Below are 18664 nucleotides of genomic sequence, written 5' to 3' on the forward strand. Positions count from 1 at the left end.
CACGTTTTTGACGCTTTTGATTACAAATGCTATTTGACTAAACTAAAGAAAACACAACCAAATTAACACGACTTACCCCTCCAGTCCAGTAGGTGGCAGGATGACATCTGCTAAATCTAGTGGACAATACCGGTTATTAGAACTTGACCGTGCCTAACTCGTGTCATATCTATCACATTTATTGTCATCGTTGCGTTACACAGCATGTAAACACAACACACGTCAGTATAGATACTTTATTCGTCTCAAAAAAACAAAAAAAGACTACAATATTCAAAAATAATGTATAAAACAAAGAAAACATTTTAAATGTAAAAAAAAAAAAAAAAAAAAATCCCCATAATATAAAAATAATTAGTTATATGCATATATAAATGGCACAAACACATGTAAGTTTAATAGTGATTGTGCGATTTATTATGCCATGTCGGAATGATAGTGTAGTTGAAAAGACAAGGTAATGGCGCTCTCTTGTGGATGAAAACAATCATTGCAGCCTCAAATTGGACCTGTTCTATTGACATTATTTTAACGTTGTACACATATTCATACAAACATTGCTATGACAACTAACTTATAAATAATAACTTACCGTAAGCTTGGTTTCAATGTCCTTCCGTCTTGTCATCCACTTCAATGGTCGAAAAAATATTTTAAATCTTTCGGTTGTTCAATTATTAGCTTTCATTATTTATCTAATTCTAGCAGGTGTGCTGCTCACTTTTGGCTAAACTATCTCTATCTGTAAGTGTAGCAATGCTTTAAAAATGACAGCGTGATGAGATGAATAAGTCAACTACCTTATATTTTAATGTATATTTGAGAATTAATAATTGTTATTGTGTGGCTTTTTCGCCATTTTGCTCTCCTACCAGCTAGCAAAATTGTCATCTTTTTCCGGTCAAAGGAGCGCGCCAACATTGATTGACACGCGGTTTAACCAATCAGATGATGGTAAATTTGATACAGAAGCCTCATTGGTGGACAAGTAGAGAAATGGTTGACCTTGTTTTACAGCGTTTGCCAGATGTAGAATAAGTATGGTATTTTTTCGATAAGTTCACCCTCGATACAATCTGTGTTTATAAAAAACACCGGTGGGACAAGCGGTAAAAAATTGATGGATGGATGGATGGTAATTTCATGTTTTACCTACAATACAATAACAACAACAGTATTTGGTGTAGTTTGACGAGCCTCCTGTAACCATTTGGTGGCGCTGTTCTGCACTTGGTGAAAAGGGCAAAAATACCGTGACTGCCCGATCTGTTTGCGCATGCGTCAATAGTCAAATTGTTTCCGTTTCCTGCTCCACGTTTGGCAGATTTTCCAAAATAAAAAGCTATTTTACTAATTTTGTTTAAAACGGGTTCACAAAAGTATCTCAAATAATCTACACTTCAAAATGTCAATAACTTTTATCCATCCACATTGTTCATTATTAAAATTTGAAGTGTTACATTTTTCGAAAATAGTTTTCGCTTATTCAAACATTTGGAACGCACATACGTTCTTATTTGGAAATATTTTCAGCAAAATCGAAAAACTGTCAATGTCAATTTTATTATTCAGCCAAGTACAATGTGTGTATAATAAATCGATAAATCAATAAATAAGTACTGCTGATGTCCGAGTTTTTCCGAAATATAAACTTTTTTTTTTTAACGGTTGGCAAAAGTATTTAAGGAGATTCCCAAATAATCGGCAACTAAACTTTGAAAATTAAAATAACCTTTATCCATCCACACGGTTTGTTATTCACATATGATCACAGCCACACAAAAAAACATTAACCTTACCAAATTATTACTTTATCTTGTGGGGTATTTCAAAAATATGGTAATTTTCGATCCAAAAAAACAGTGACAATCAAATCCTAGCAAATGTTTATAACGTTTTTATATTCAATATTATTTTTTAAATGTTTTTTTGTTCAAGTGAGACTTAAGATAATACGTACTCTATTATATTGACTGTAGTATTAAAATGTTACATTTGTATTTACATAATTGTTATGAATACTATGGTCGACATAGTCATTTAATATTAATGTAATCTTTAGATTACATTGGTAAAAAAGATGTTATACAAATAAAAAAAAATTAAAAAAAATTAAAATATTTAAATACTATGGACCAGTGGTTCTCAACCTTTTTTCAGTGATGTGCCCCCTGTGAAAATTGTTTTAATTCAAGTACCCCCTAATCAGAGCAAAGCATTTTTGGTTGAAAAAAAGAGATAAAGAAGTGTCATCAGTTTCTGATTTATTAAATTGTATAACAGTGCAAAATATTGCTCATTTGTAGTGGTCTTTCTTGAACTATTTGGAAAAAAAGATAGGTTTTTATTTATATTTATAAAGGATTTTTGAATTGTGGCTATTTTTAGAATATTTAAAAAAAATCTCACATACCCCTTGGCATACCTTCAAGTACCCCCAGGGGTACGCGTACCCCCATTTGAGAACCACTGCTATGGACAATATTGAATTATTTCTATTTATTTCATTCATTATTTGTTATATATTAGTTACAATAAAAAGTTAATTATTTTTTATCAAGATAATTATACATTTGTTCAAGTTAAATATTTTTAATTACTTTTAAAATACATGAGTTATAACTAACAAACATCATTAATTTCTAATACTTTAAATATGGATCAGTACCATAATATTATGTGACATTAGCTATCCAAGTGAAGTGACATGGACACAGAGAAGTCAAACAGCACACATTCAAACAATTATTGGCATATATTTAGATTTATTACAAAATATTGTATACTAGACAACATTGGCTATTATTATCAGAAGTGATAATAACGATATAAGGGGGGGTTACATGCTGAAATTGAATGAATAAAAACAACAACAAAAAGCAGATTAATATCAAACAACAAGAAAGCAACAACAATTTGGCTCCGGGGGGGGGGGTTTGGAGTGGCTCCGCCCGCTAAAGGCCATCCCTTGGCGAGAGATTGGTTTCCGACGTCGTGGCTCTTTCCTCCGTCCACTTCACGTACACACGACAGAGAGCGATGACGGACATGTGCGAAATACTGACTGACTTAGAGCGCTGGTCGAAAGCTGCCATGTTGTCTGTGATGTCGCTTTAAGGAGAGTTCACAGTGACGAGGTAAGCACTTTTCGTGGCGTTCGATTCGCCTGTTTTCGTAAGTGCACTTCAGGGTACAGTAAAGCCACGTTCAAGACGGGGTCGAGCTACGAAGCAAGTTCTTGTTAAGCCCAGCATGATACACATACATACATATATATATATATATTTATAATTCATATTTATATGGCAAGAAGGCACAAGTGAGGAAAAGCGCTAGCATGTAGCTTAAAGGTTAAATATTGTCGGCACGGCAACCAGATAATCGCAGGACTGGATCGATACACCGTACGAAAAACCGAGAACGGCCGTAACTCCAGGGTCTACATGTCGGAACAAGTGCTCATTAGGGTTGATTTTCGCATTTTCTATGGTGGAGTATCGCTACGCCAACATCGGAATAAGTGCGTTACATGCCGAGGACTTAAATGTCGACAACAATGCCCTCACAAAAACACATTATATGGCGTCTTTCATCAAAAAAGTCACACAACCCATTGCAGTCGATTGTTTTTCGTAAACCACGTGCCAAAAAACATTTGGTTTACGAAATTAATGTTTTGATAAACCGAGTAGATTTTCCATTAAACAATAGTGTTTTTTGTTTTTAAAGGCAACACTTTCTTTAATCGGGACGCAACATCGTATGTTACGATATCGCTACGCCAACATCGGAATAAGTGCGTTACATGCCGAGGACTTAAATGTCGACAACAATGCCCTCACAAAAACACATTTTATGACGTCGTTCATTAAAAAAGTCACAAAACGCATTGCAGTCCATAGTTTTTCGTAAACCAAGCGCCGAAAATCATTTGGTTTACGAAATTAATGTTTTGATAAACTGAGCAGATTCTCCATTAAACGATAGAGTGTTTTTTGTTTTTAAAGGCAACACTTTCTTTAATCGGGACGCAACATCGTATGTTACGATATCGCTACGCCAACATCCGAATAAGTGCGTTACATGCCGAGGACTTAAATGTCGACAACAATGCCCTAACGAGTTTTATGGCGTTGTTCGTTAAAAAGTCACAAAACCCATTGCAGTGGATTGTTTGTTTTTCGTAAACCAAGCGTCGAAAATCATTTGGTTTACAAAATTAATGTTTTGATAAACCAAGTAGATTCTCCATTAAAGGATACATTTGATATTTGTATTTAAAGGCAAGACTTTCTTTAATCGGGTCGGGACAAAACGTGTTTGTCGCAACATCGTATGTTACGATATCGCACACGGTGGGGAATCGCTACGCCAACATCCGAATAAGTGCGTTACGATACTTGCTGATGACTTAAATATCGACAACAATGCACGAATGACAACACGTTTTATGGCGTCGTCCGTTTATTATTCACGGCTACATTCAAGCAAAAATGTCACCAAACCAGTGGATTGTTTGTTTTTTGTAAACCGAGCGCTGAAAATACTTGGTTTACGAAAGTAATGTTTTGAAAAACAGAGTACATTCTCCATTAAGCAAAAAAATGTTTATCTTTAAAAGCAGCATGTTCTTTAATCAGGTTGTTGCAACATCGTATGTTACAATATCGAACATGGTGGAGTATCGCTATGCCAACATCGGAATGAGTGCGTTACGTTACATGCTGATGACTTTATTATCGACAGTGATGCACGAAGGAAAACTTGTTTTATGACGTCGCTAAACTCGAGCAAAAGGTGACAAATCCGATTCCATTCCATTGTATGTTTTTGGTAAACCAAGCGCTGAAAATACTTTGGTTTACCAAAGTAATGTTTTGATAAACCAAGTAGATTGTCCATTAAACGATAGAATTATGTTTATTTTTAAACACTTTCTTTAATTAAGTCGGGACAAAACATGGTTGTCGCAACATCATATGTTACAATATCGAGCGTGGTTCAGTATCGCCACGCTAACATCGGGATAACTGCGTTACGTTACTTGCCGACGACTTTAATATCGACAGTGATGCACTAACAAAAACATGTTTCATGATTTTGTTCGTTTATTACTCGTCGTTACGCTCAAACAAAAAGTCACAAAATCGTCAAAACTACTCCAGTCGATTGTTTGTTTTTCGTACACCAAGCGCTGAAAATACTTGGTTTACGAAAGTGATGTTTTGAAAAAGCGAGTAGATTCTCCAAATTAACGATACAATAATGTTTATTTTTAAAATCAGGTCAGGACAAAACATGGTTGTCGCAACATCGTATGTTACAATATCACGCGCTGTGGAGTATCGCTACGCCAACATCGGGATAACTGCCTTACGTTACTTGCCAATTACTTTAATATCGACAAAAATTGCACTAACAAAAACATGTTTTATGACGTCGCAACGCTCAAGCAAAAGGTGACAAAACCGATTCCAGTCCGTTGTATGTTTTTCGTAAACCAAGTGCTGAAAATACAAAAGTGATGTTTTGATAAACCGAGTAGATTCTCCACTGAACGATACAATGATGTCTGTTTTTGGTGGCAACACCGTCCTTAACCGGGTCGGGACAAAACGTGGTTGTTGTAACATCTTATGTTACAATATCGTGCGTGGTATCGCTACGCCAACATCGGAATGAGTGCGCTACATTATTTGCCGACGACTTTAATATCAGGACAAAACGTGGTAGTCGCAACATCGTATGTTATAATATCACGCATGGTGGAGTAATGCTACGCCAACATCGGGATAACTGCGTTACGTTACTTGCCAATTACTTTAATATCGACAAAAATTGCACTAACGAAAACACGTTTTAAGACGTTGCTACGCTCGACGAGCAAAAGGTGACAAAACCAATTCCAGTCCGTTGTATGTTTTTCGTAAATCAAGCGCTGAAAGTACGAAAGTAATGATTTGATAAAGCGAGTAGATTCTCGATACAAAGATCATTTTTTAAGGCAACACTAACCTTAATCCGAACAATTCTCCTTCTATTGACGCCATCGTTGTTGGCAAACGGTCGATATTTTGTGACGTCGATTTTCACCACCCAAAAAAGTGTTCTTGCTCCGCCCATTTTGGCGAACAATCTCACGATGTGTTGGTGACACTGAATTCTAAATTGGCGTTCCGATTTCCTGGACAGTCGCAGGTTTCCCTTTCGAGTGTTCCGACGTGGAGTTTTTTTGTATCTCGCGCAAAGGAAAGTTTTGTGAAACGAAGAAAAAGTGCTTTTGAAATACATCGTTATGAATTATTTCGGTAGTTAGCATCGTTGTATTCTTTTTGTGCGTGGATATGCCGATCGTGTGCACTTTATACAAAGCTTAGCGTAACATTTTAGCGCGGTTGTCTTAGAAGCAAGAGTCGGGAAGAGATTCATAAGGCCCTATTTCTGGGTGAATCATTTTGCAAGGCAGTCTGCTGAAAATGGCAACACTCTACTGCCATATGGCGGCTAAAGTGGATATCGCACGCCCCACATTTGTCACGTTACATGTGTCAGGTATACCATATAAACCCCCTTCCTACTGTCTGTTATAACATTTGAAGTGTTTTGTTGTTGAGCAAAATTGCAACAATGTTGGTTTCCCTTGTAAAAAAAAACAAAAAAAACATCTTTGGCTGTTCTTCCTGGCGAAGGCGCTCACACGCCTTCATTGTTTGTACGTTGAATTTTCCTGGGACAGCGGGTAAATAAGACGACAAACGAGGGCGATACTGCATGAGAGTTCTTGGAAAGTGTCTTGTCCGCCTGCTGGGAGGAGACAGAAGCGAGACATAAACCTAAATGTCCAACCCACAAAAAAGCGTTGCAAAAAAATAATACAAATGTGCCCCAAAACGACACAAAAAGTGCAGTACTGGTGTCTAACAGCTTGGGGGCAGCAGCGTGCATCTTTAGGGGGAAAACAACAACAGAAGAACTGTCTTCTATTGATATTCCACGCACGTTTTGTCTGTTCTTAGAAAGTTATTTGCATGAAACTTTCAGGAAATGTAAAAAATGATCAGAATCATTTCAATCATCTTACGTTTAAGTTACAATTAGGAATGGGCGATGAAATGACATCGATATATATATCGACGTAGACGATATCAATAAAAAATGTGTTTGGTAAAACGTTCGATTTAGATTTTTGCTTCTCAGTCGGAAGTTGCCCAGCAAGGTTGGTTGCGTGATGAAAGCCACTCGCTCTCTGGTAACCGAGCAACGCTGGAAGTGATCACTGATCAGTGGGAAGGACACACTAACAGCCAATCAGGTGACAGTATCAACTATCAAGTTTGGTTGATTATTTGCATGGAATGAGAAGAGAAAGTCGCCTGGACAGTTTTTTGGGGGATTTTAAAAAAAAGGACCGTAGTCAGACCAATGTGGTCTGTAAATGATGCAAGGCGCTCGCCCCCACCAAGACCTTAGCCGCGCTTACCCTTTAGAGCACAGCCGTAACTTCCTGGCACTAAACTTGCAGAAAATAGTTTTTCTCAGGTTTCTCTATTTACATTTTCTTACACTTTATGAAACATTTCTTACATATATTTTATTTTAAGAGCTCATTGTTAAGTGTTCAATGTGATTTTACTATTTTGTCGACATTGTTTGAGTGATTTCCACGCTTGTGTGGACATTTCCTTTCTGCCTTGATAGCTGAGGGATTAGAATCAGATGGTTACAATTGATATATAAATATTTACATTTCATATATTTTTTTATAGGTCATAAAAAATATCAATGATTATCGCTTTCGACCGATATAAAACGCTTATATCGTTTTCAGCCGATATTGGATGAGTGACAAGAGGGTTCGCTCTGTTTATTTCATTCTAGCTCAAAAAGTGCAACCGGAAAATTTTCCCAGAGCTTCACTTTTTCCACATTTTGTTATGTTACAGCCTTATTCCAAATTTTTGTCCTCAAAATTCTACACACAATACCCCATAATGACAACGTGAAAAGCTTCATTTTAAAAAAAATGTGCAAATGTATTAAAACATTTACATATTAACAGCAATTACAGCTTCAAGTGCAATGCCACAAGCTTGGCAGACCTAACTCGGGGCAGTTTTCTCTTTGCAGCACCTCTCAAGCTCCATCAGGTTGGACGGGAAGCGTTGGTTTTCATCCAGAATATCTCCAAAGGTGCATCAACGAAGTAATGAGCAAAGGCTGTGAATACTTATGTACAAACCCTGTTTCCATATGAGTTGGGAAATTGTGTTAGATGTAAATATAAACGGAATGCAATGATTTGCAAATCATTTTCAACCCATATTCAGTTGAATATTTGATGTTCAAACTGATAAACATTTTTTTTTTTTGCAAATAATCATTAACTTTAGAATTTGATGCTAGCAACATGTGACAAAGAAGTTGGGAAAGGTGGCAATAAATACTGATAAAGTTGAGGAATGCTCATCAAACACTTATTTGGAACATCCCACAGGTGAACAGGCAAATTGGGAACAGGTGGGTGCCATGATTGGGTATAAAAGTAGATTCCATGAAATGCTCAGTCATTCACAAACAAGGATGGGGCGAGGGTCACCACTTTGTCAACAAATGCGTGAGCAAATTGTTGAACAGTTTAAGAAAAACCTCTCTCAACCAGCTATTGCAAGGAATTTAGGGATTTCACCATCTACGGTCCGTAATATCATCAAAGGGTTCAGAGAATCTGGAGAAATCACTGCACGTAAGCAGCTAAGCCCGTGACCTTCCATCCCTCAGGCTGTACTGCATCAACAAGCAACATCAGTGTGTAAAGGATATCACCACATGGGCTCAGGAACACTTCAGAAACCCACTGTCAGTAACTACAGTTAGTCGCTACATCTGTAAGTGCAAGTTAAAACTCTCCTATGCAAGGCGAAAACCGTTTATCAACAACACCCAGAAACGCCGTCGGCTTTGCTGGGCCCGAGCTCATCTAAGATGGACTGATACAAAGTGGAAAAGTGTTCTGTGGTCTGACGAGTCCACATTTCAAATTGTTTTTGGAAACTGTGGACGTCGTGTCCTCCGGACCAAAGAGGAAAAGAACCATCCGGATTGTTATAGGCGCAAAGTTGAAAAGCCAGCATCTGTGATGGTATGGGGGTGTATTAGTGCCCAAGACATGGGTAACTTACACATCTGTGAAGGCGCCATTAATGCTGAAAGGTACATACAGGTTTTGGAGCAACATATGTTGCCATCCAAGCGACGTTACCATGGACGCCCCTGCTTATTTCAGCAAGACAATGCCAAGCCACGTGTTACATCAACGTGGCTTCATAGTAAAAGAGTGCGGGTACTAGACTGGCCTGCCTGTAGTCCAGACCTGTCTCCCATTGAAAATGTACGGCGCATTATGAAGCCTAAAATACCACAACGGAGACCCCCGGACTGTTGAACAACTTAAGCTGTACATCAGAAGCTTAAAAAACGTGTCTCCTCAGTTCCCAAACGTTTACTGAGTGTTGTTAAAAGGAAAGGCCGTGTAACACAGTGGTGAACATGCCCTTTCCCAACTACTTTGGCACGTGTTGCAGCCATGAAATTCTAAGTTAATTATTATTTGCAAAACATTTGAACATCAAATATGTTGTCTTTGTAGTGCATTCAATTGAATATGGGTTGAAAAGGATTTGCAAATCATTGTGTTCCGTTTATATTTACATCTAACACAATTTCCCAACTCATATGGAAACGGGGTTTGTACATGTCATTTATTTTTTATTTTTTAATAAATCTGAAAAAAAAACAAAAAACATTACAATGTTTCACATTATCATTACGGGGTATTATGTGTAGAATTTTGAGAACAAAAGTGAATATATTCCATTTTGGAATAAGGCTGAAACATAACAAAATGGGGAAAGCGTTTCCAGATGACAACTTTAATGAAACTTTCCGGAAATGTCTGAAATTGGATAAGGAAGAACTGGTTAACATTTTGGGGCAGATCCGGATCACGGACTGATTCTATAGTTAAAATTTTTTTTTTAACTATTATATAGGGTTTGATTTTGTGTCTTCTTTGGGAACAGATGTTGCTAATATTAGCACAAGGTGTGGTAGTTAGCCAGATAACTAACGCTAACTTGTGTCAACGTGACTTTTCACTGTCTAATATTTGGAGATGGGTTTGTCGTGGTGGTTTTGCACGTACCTGCACGCGTCATTCCTGGTAGCACTGGAGGTTGAAGGCGAGCTCCGACAGCGCCATGTTGGACGTCATAGGACTGATGTTGGTGTTGTCCTGGCCGATGGACGAGGTTCCCACCACGGGTTGGCTCCGCCCCCACTGGAAGTAGCAGGAGCCCTGAGGGGGACTCTGGTCCAGGTGGGCGGCCGTGTGGAGCGAGGACTGGCCGAGCGCCAGGGTGTCGCCCCCCGCCGGCTGCGCATACATGCAGCTGCTGGGACCGGCCGCCTGCCCGCACACCTGCCCCCCCTGCTGGCCGACGCTACTCGGCCACAGGTTGGCCCGGGGGTACGGCTGGCTTCCAGGAGACAACGTCGGCTCGTGTCCGTTGTGCGTGAGGCTGGCGGGGGGTGCCGTGTACGGGCCCTGCGACCACTGCTGAGGAAGGCGGTTGTGGGCGGCGAGGGGCACAGCCGGGTTGTTGAGGTTGCTGCAAGGAACCATGGCCGCCAGTCGCCGCTTGGCAGGCAAGGCGTTGCTGAAAGTCGGGAATTGGAGCGGCGCGCCGCCCCCACGGGAGCTTTCAGGGACGGTGAGCGGTGGCAGTTCTATTTCTGGGCTGAAAATGTCCGGAAGTTGGAGCTGCGCAGGCGGAGCCGGCTCGGGTAGAGGTCCGCAGTGGGAAAGTCTCGGGAGGCCGTTGAAGGGTCCGTAAGTCCCGTCCTGGGGAGCCGACGGGAACAGCTGCTGCTTGGCTCCCGCGGGGCTGCTGCCGGCCGCCTTCAGGCAAGGAGCGGGGCATTCTTCCCCCTTCTCCTTGAACAAGGCAGAGTCCAGGTGTTCGAAGAGCTCGTTGATGAGGACGCTGTCCAGCTCGGAGCGCACATTCTCCTGCTGCTCGTCCTCCTGGCCCAGCTTCTTGAGGGTCTCCTCCCACTCCATCAGCTCGCCCTCGCCCACCTCCATGTCCTCCAAGGCGGCGCCGAAGTCGCCGCGCTGGGCCATCTCCTGCAGGCTGCCGATGACGACCATCACCGACTGCTTGGTCTCCTCTTTCACCACCACGCCGTTGCTAGGCACGCTGACCAGCGCCCGGCTGTCCATGAACACCTGGTCCACGGGCAGAGGCACGTCGGGGGGGCGGCTGTAGATGGACTTCTCCTGGCTGAGGAAGCAGTCCAGCAGGGAGCGGGGGGGCTCCGCCTTCTTGCCGGCGTCGGCGTTGAGGTTGTTGTTGAACTGCGCCTGCGAGAGGTCCACGGTCAGGTTGGTGTTGTACAGCACCCCCTCGCCCTCTGTCAGGCTGAAGGGCATCTGCAGCCTCCTCCGGCGAAGGTACTCCTCGCCCTCGGCGTTGCTGCAACACGCCGAGCAAAAGGTCATGTTAACGACAAGACCGTTTGTGTGAAGTCCAAGGACAGCGTCTCAAAATGGAACACTTCGCTCCTTTAAAACCTCACAGTCCTATGGAAACCATCTCGCCAAAACTACAATTTGCTGACGGACTCTGAAGGACAGCTAATGAGGGCTGAAAACTGTATCACGATACAAGTCTTTTACATCGTCGATTTCTTTTTAATACTGATATTTTTATGACTTATGGGAAATAAGGAGCAGGAGGAAATTATTACAGAAGTTACAGCTGTGCTTTAAAGCAGTGGTCCCCAACCACCAGGTCACGGCCCGGTACCGGTCCGTGGATCGATTGGTACCGGGCCGCACAAGAAATAAAAAATTTTTATTTTTTTATTAAATCAACATAAAAAACACAAGATACACTTACAATTAGTGAACCAACCCAAAAAACCTTCCTCCCCCATTTACACTCATTCACACAAAAGGGTTGTTTCTTTCTGTCATTAATATTTTTGGTTCCTACATTATATCTCAATATGGATCAATACAGTCTGCAGGGATACAGTCCGTAAGCACACGATTGTATTTTTTATGACAAAAAAAAACAAACAAAAAAAAAACACCCCCCCCCCCGTTCTGTGGGACAAATTTTCATGCGTTGATCGGTCCGCAGTTACAAAAAGGTTGGGGACCACTGCTCTAAAGGGTGAGCGCGGCTAAGGTCTTGGTGGGGACGCCACTTTTTTTCTACACTTTGTGGCTAATTTATGGATTTTTCTTCGCTGATGGCTAAAATGCAAATAGTTTAAAAAGACAATAACAAACCAATACACTGAAAAGGGGTGTTATTGTTTGTGCTATGGCACAATCTGTTGGACTTGTTCGCCCACTGCAGGTGCTGCAGTGTCCTTCTATTTAGTGCTTTCGACCGGAAGTACAAGTGCCATTCAGTCTTCTAGCCGTCCATAGTGTTTCAACTCGTGTGGGTTCTTCATTCGTCACTCTGAGCAATGATGTTAAGTTTTACAAATCAACAACAACAATTCTTAGTGACTAAAGCAGAGGTCCCCAAACTTTTTGACTCGGGGGCCGCATTGGGTTAAAACAATTTGGCCGGGGGCCGGGCTATATATATATATATATATATATTTATATATTAGATATATATATTAGATATATATATATATATATATATACATATATATATATATATATATATATTAGATATATACATATATATATATATATATATATATACATACATATATATACATACATACATATATGTATATATATATATATATACATATACATATATATATATATATATATATATATATACACATACGTATATATATATATATATATACATACATACATACATACATACACACACATACATACATACATACACACACATATATATATATATATATATATATATATATATATATATATATATATATATTAGGGCTGTCAATCTTCGGGTGTCCCACGATTCGATTCAATATCGATTCTTGAGGTCACGATTCGATTCAAAATCTTTTTTTTTTTTCAACTCAACACGATTCTCGATTCAAAAACGATTTTTTCCCGATTCAACGCGATTGTTTAGGGCACGTCCGACCGGTAGGAGGCCGCGGGGAAGACCCAGGACACGCTGGGAAGACTATGTCTCACGACTGGCCTGGGAACGCCTCGGGGTCCCACAGGAAGAGCTGGACAAAGTGGCTGGGGAGAGGGAAGTCTGGGCTTCCCTGCTTAGGCTGCTGCCCCCGCGACCCGACCTCGGATAAGCGGAAGAAGATGGATGGATGGATGGATCAACGCGATTCTCTATTCATTCAATACATAGGATTTCAGCAGGATCTACCCCAGTCTGCTGACATGCAAGCAGAGTAGTAGATTTTTGTAAAAAGCTTTTATAATTGTAAAGGACAATGTTTTTTCAACTGATTGCAATAATGTAAATTTGTTTTAACTATTAAATGAACCAAAAATATGACTTATTTTATCTTTGTGAAAATATTGGACACAGTGTGTTGTCAAGCTTATGAGATGCGGTGCAAGTGTAAGCCACTGTGACACTATTGTTCATTTTTTTTATTTTTTATAAATGTCTGATGATAATGTCAATGAGGGATTTTTAATCACTGCTATGTTGAAATTGTAACTAATATTAATTTTTGTTTCACTACTTTTGGTTTGTTCTGTGTCGTGTTTGTGTCTCCTCTCAATTGCTCTGTTTATTGCAGTTCTGAGTGTTGGGTTTGGTTTTGGAATTGGATTGCATTGTTATGGTATTGCTGTGTATTGTTTTGTTGGATTGATTAATTAAAAAAAAATTAAAAAATTAAAAATTTAAATTAAAAACAAATAAAAAAAATAAAAAAAATTGATTTTTTAAAAATGAGAATCGATTCTGAATCGCACAACGTGAGAATCGCGATTCGAATTCGAATCGATTTTTTCCCACACCCCTATTATACATATATATATATATATATATATATATATATATATTAGATATATACAGCGCACTTTTCGCGCGTGCGATGATGTCACGTTATCGATGAGAAAATGCATTTTTAGACAATATGATTTGCCTGAACAGCTAGGAGACACTGTGAGTAGCAAGCGGCACAAAGTGGAGAAGAAAAGACAGAAAAGAAAAAAAAAACGTGTTTTTTTGTTGGTTTTTTTAATACTTGGGACTTCACGCGGGCCTGATTTTGGACGCTGGCCGTAGTTTGGGGGCCCCTGGACTAAAGCGTCCCATGTGTGATGTCTGTAGGAGTGTTTTCACGCATATTTGTACGCACTATCGTAATGTACTGAAGTTAGCGTTGTTAGCTAACATGCTAACTTATTTACAAGTGTCTGTGTTAGTATTATTAAGTTACAGTTCTTTTTGTATTGTTTCAGTTTCGTAAATTCCTCAGTAAATTCCCCATAACGTCACCGTGGAGTTATTGAGTTGGTGATTGGAGAGCTAGCATCCGTAGCTAGGGGGTCCATGACGATGACTTCTGTTCAGTGGTTTATGACCAATTAAAAAAACAATTAAGGTATGTAAATAAACATTTACAGAATCTTTCTGTGTAAGTAACTCATTTCACAAGGTATATGTCTGCGGCTTGTAGTCTAGTGCGACTAATATATGGACTAATATTTTTTTCTTCTAAAATAAAGTGGGTGCGGCTTATATACCAGAGAATACAATATGTGTCTATTGCAGGGGTCGGCAACCTTTACCAGTCAAAGAGCCATGTTGACCAGTTTCACAATTATAGAAAACAATGGGAGCCGCAAAAAATTTTTGAAATTTTAAATGAAATAACACTGCATACAACTTTTATTTTTTGCTTTGTGCTATGTATAAACCAGGGTTCTCAGACACGCTGCCCACACCTTTATGTGGAATTTGAAAGCTGGTGCGGCACGCGGGTTTTAAATGAACGGCGCTTGTAAGCGTCATGTGTGCCGTGATGGTACAGCATATAGCACCCACTACAGTCAGCGTGCCTGATCAGCCACACATTGTATGGGGCTTCCGCTTAGCTCACGTAGGCAACAGCATGGCATACTTGTTCAACAACCACACAGCTCACACTGACGGTAGCGGTATAAAAAAAAAAAAAACTTTAACACTCTTACTAATAATGCACCACACTGTGAACCCACACCAAACAAGAATGACAAACACATTTCGGGAGAACATCTGCACCGTAACACAACATAAACACAACAGGACAAATACCCAGAATCCCATGCAGCCCTAACTCTTCCGGGATACATTATACACCCCCCGCTACCAAACCCCGCCCACCTCAACCGACGCACAGAGGGGAGGAGGGGGGGGGGGGGGTTTGATGTGTGAGGGAGCAGGGTTGGGGTGGGGGCGGGGTTTGGTGGTAGCGGGGGTGTATAATGTAGCCCGGAAGAGTCAGGGCTGCATGGGATTCTGGGTGTTTGTTCTGTTGTGTTTATGTTGTGTTAAGGTGCAGATGTTCTCCCGAAATGTGTTTGTCATTCTTGTTTGGTTTTGGTTCAAAGTGTGGCGCATTATTAGTAAGAGTGTTAAAGTTGTTTTATATGACCACCGTCAGTGTAACCTGTGTGGCTGTTGACCAAGTATGCATTGCTGTCACGTACGTGTGCAAGCAAAAGATGTATATTGTATAACAAGTGTCGGCCTGGCAGTCTTTTAATACAGATTGTAGAGGGCGCCAAAAGTTGTACCATCATGGCACGCCCTTATTATAGCCGTAAGGGTGAAACTCGGTGAATATTAATCCCGGGAGCTTTCTGCGAGAGGCACTGAAATCCGGAAGTCTCACGGGAAAATTGGGGGGTTCAGCAAGTAAGCTGCTGAGCCGCATCAGAGTGATCAAAGAGCCGCATGCGGCTCCGGAGCCGCGGGTTGCCGACCCCTGGTCTATTGTGATGTACAGTATATTGATATCATGAATTACCCAGCCCTGAGGGAGCATCACAGTGTTTGTGTTCAACATATTTAAAATAAGTCACACTGAAATACAATATAAAGATGAGAAAAAATATTTTCTTATTTTTTCTCAAGTTTAATACAAAATGTGAGCATAGCAACATAGTGTTCCCACATTATTCAGTTTGTTAGAATTGAAAAAAGCTATATAAAAATGTTAAAAAAATAAATAATAATCTCTGCCATTTTTATTATGTAAATGTCTTTGACAAGAAATACCCCAGTTAGGTTTGTTTGAATGCCAGTTCTTACGGCCACTAGGGGGCATGTTTGCACCACATTAGGAATCACTGATGATTTGTCATAGAAAAAACAGTTGATAAAATGATATCAATGCAAGGTCAACAAAAAATGTGTTCAGTAAAATGTTCGATAATTTTTTCTTTTATCTTTGTCGGAGGAAAGCGGAGGTTGCGAAGCAAGGTGGGTTGCATGAAGAAAGGGTTCGCTCTCTGGCAGGAAGTGATCACTGATCAGTGGGAGTGACTCGCTAACAGCCAATCAGGTAACAGTATCGACTATCATGTTTGGTTGTCTGGCGGTTAATTCTTTGCATGGAGTGAGAAAAGAAAGTCAAAATGAAGAAATAGTGGATAAAAGAGGAAAAGTCACCTGGACAGTATGACACTTTTTCGGATGTTTTCAAAGGGACCATAGTCAAAGCACCTTAACCGAGCTCACCCTTTAGAGCACCGCTGCAGAAAGTAGCTCTTCTCAGGTTTCTCTATGTTTACATTTTCACACTTCGCACTATTTTCTTACACTTTATTAAGAATTTCTTGCATATTATTTAATTTTAAGAGCTTATTGTTGTGTTCAATGTGATTTTAATATTTTGTTTACATTGTTTGAGTGTTTTCCACACTTGTGTTGACATTTTCTTTCTACCTTGAAAGCTGAGGGATTATAGGCAAAGGAAGGTTACATTTCAAATAACATATATTTCTCCTGCTCCTTATTTTTGATAGGTCATAAAAATACTCATGATCGATATCAACCAATATAATAATAATATTTAAATAATTACGGCATAACAAAAAATTGTTTTTCCATAGTTAAAGAACAACAAAACGAATGTTATTTCTTAGTACTAAACCTGCAGAAAATAGTTCTTCTCAGGTTTCTCTGTTTACATTTTCACACTTTGCACTTTTTTCTTTTACTTTATGAAGCATTTCTTACATATTCTTTAATTTTAAGAGCTTATTAAGTATCTGTGTTGGCTACGCCATGAGGTGGCGACTTGTCCAGGTGTACCCCGCCTACCGCCCAAGTGCAGTTGAGATAGGCTCCAGCAACCGCCACGAATCCAAGGGATAAGCGGTAGCAAATGGATGGATGGATGTTTACATTGAGTGTTTTCCATGCTTGTATTGACATTTATTTTCTGCCTTGATAGCTGAGAGGATTATAAGCAAAGCAAGGTTAAATTTCAAATAACGTATATATTTCTCCGGCTCCTTATTTTTGATAGGTCATAAATATATCCATAATGATCGATATCGACCGATATAATAATTATATTTAAATAATTACGGCATAACAAAAATTCCATTCCATAGTTAAAGGGGAACATTATCACCAGACCTATGTAAGCGTCAATATATACCTTGATGTTGCAGGAAAAAAGACCATATATTTTTTTAACCGATTTCCGAACTCTAAATGGGTGAATTTTGGCGAATTAAACGCCTTTCTATTATTCGCTCTCTATTATTCGCTCTCTATTATTCGCTTCCCGATGTGACGTTGTGACATCACATCGGGAAGCAATCCGCCATTTTCTCACTTTCGTCGGAGGGTGTAACAACACGAACAGGGACGGATTCAAGTTGCACCAGTGGCCCAAAGATGCGAAAGTGGCAAGAAATTGGACGAAATTTGTTCAAAACACGAGGGTGTGGGGAAAGCCGACGAAATGGTCAGTCGTTTGTTCCGCACACTTTACCGACGAAAGCTATGCTACGACAGAGATGGCAAGAATGTGTGGATATCCTGCGACACTCAAAGCAGATGCATTTCCAACGATAAAGTCAAAGAAATCTGCCGCCAGACCCCCATTGAATCTGCCGGAGTGTGTGAGCTATTCGGCAGAGACAAAGGACCTCGGTAGCACGGCAAGCAATGGCGGCAGTTTGTTCCCGCAGACGAGCGAGCTAAACCCCCTGGATGTCTTGGCTCACACCGTCCCTTATGCCACCGAAGATGATCAAGAGAAGAATATCGACCCTAGCTTCCCTGGCCTGCTGACATCAACTCCAAAACTGGACAGATCAGCTTTCAGGAAAAGAGAGCGGATGAGGGTATGTCTACAGAATATATTATTTGATGAAAACTTTATTCATTACTCACGGTTTTACGTAAATTATTATACATAAACTGTGTTTACCAATAATTTAGCTTAAAAACATTTATTTTTTTCAATCATTCGAGTACATTCGGGTAGTCTTGTGTAATGCAGTATTTTGTGTCTATTTAGGTATGGTTAACCTGAGTGCTGAAATAGTGGAAAAATATATGTTCTTAGCGCGCCTGAAATGGGCTGTCTGCACTCTTAAAGTGCATGTTGTTGCCAAATGTATTTCATATGCTGTAAACCTAGTTCATAGTTGTTAGTAATTATC

The 18664-nt window shown here is 39.9% G+C and overlaps 1 protein-coding gene across 2 annotated transcripts in view; it reads right to left on the reverse strand.

The window, feature by feature from the left end:
• Positions 1-2745: 2745 nt before the first annotated feature.
• Positions 2746-18664, reverse strand: part of LOC133613387 (aryl hydrocarbon receptor-like) — an 81650-nt gene continuing 65731 nt past the window's right edge. Inside the window, exons 10-11 of one of the 2 annotated variants that reach the window (XM_061970896.2) lie at positions 10202-11534; positions 2746-6801 (exon numbers count right to left, since the gene is read on the reverse strand). In XM_061970896.2, coding sequence (XP_061826880.2) covers positions 10211-11534 — 1324 coding nt within the window. In that variant the 3' untranslated portion in view covers positions 2746-6801; positions 10202-10210. Of the gene's footprint in view, positions 6805-10201; positions 11535-18664 lie in introns of both variants that reach the window. The other variant, XM_061970894.2, reaches the window with a different exon arrangement.

The sequence above is a fragment of the Nerophis lumbriciformis genome, linkage group LG13, assembly GCF_033978685.3.
Source record: "Nerophis lumbriciformis linkage group LG13, RoL_Nlum_v2.1, whole genome shotgun sequence".
NCBI classification, from domain to species: Eukaryota; Metazoa; Chordata; class Actinopteri; order Syngnathiformes; family Syngnathidae; genus Nerophis; species Nerophis lumbriciformis.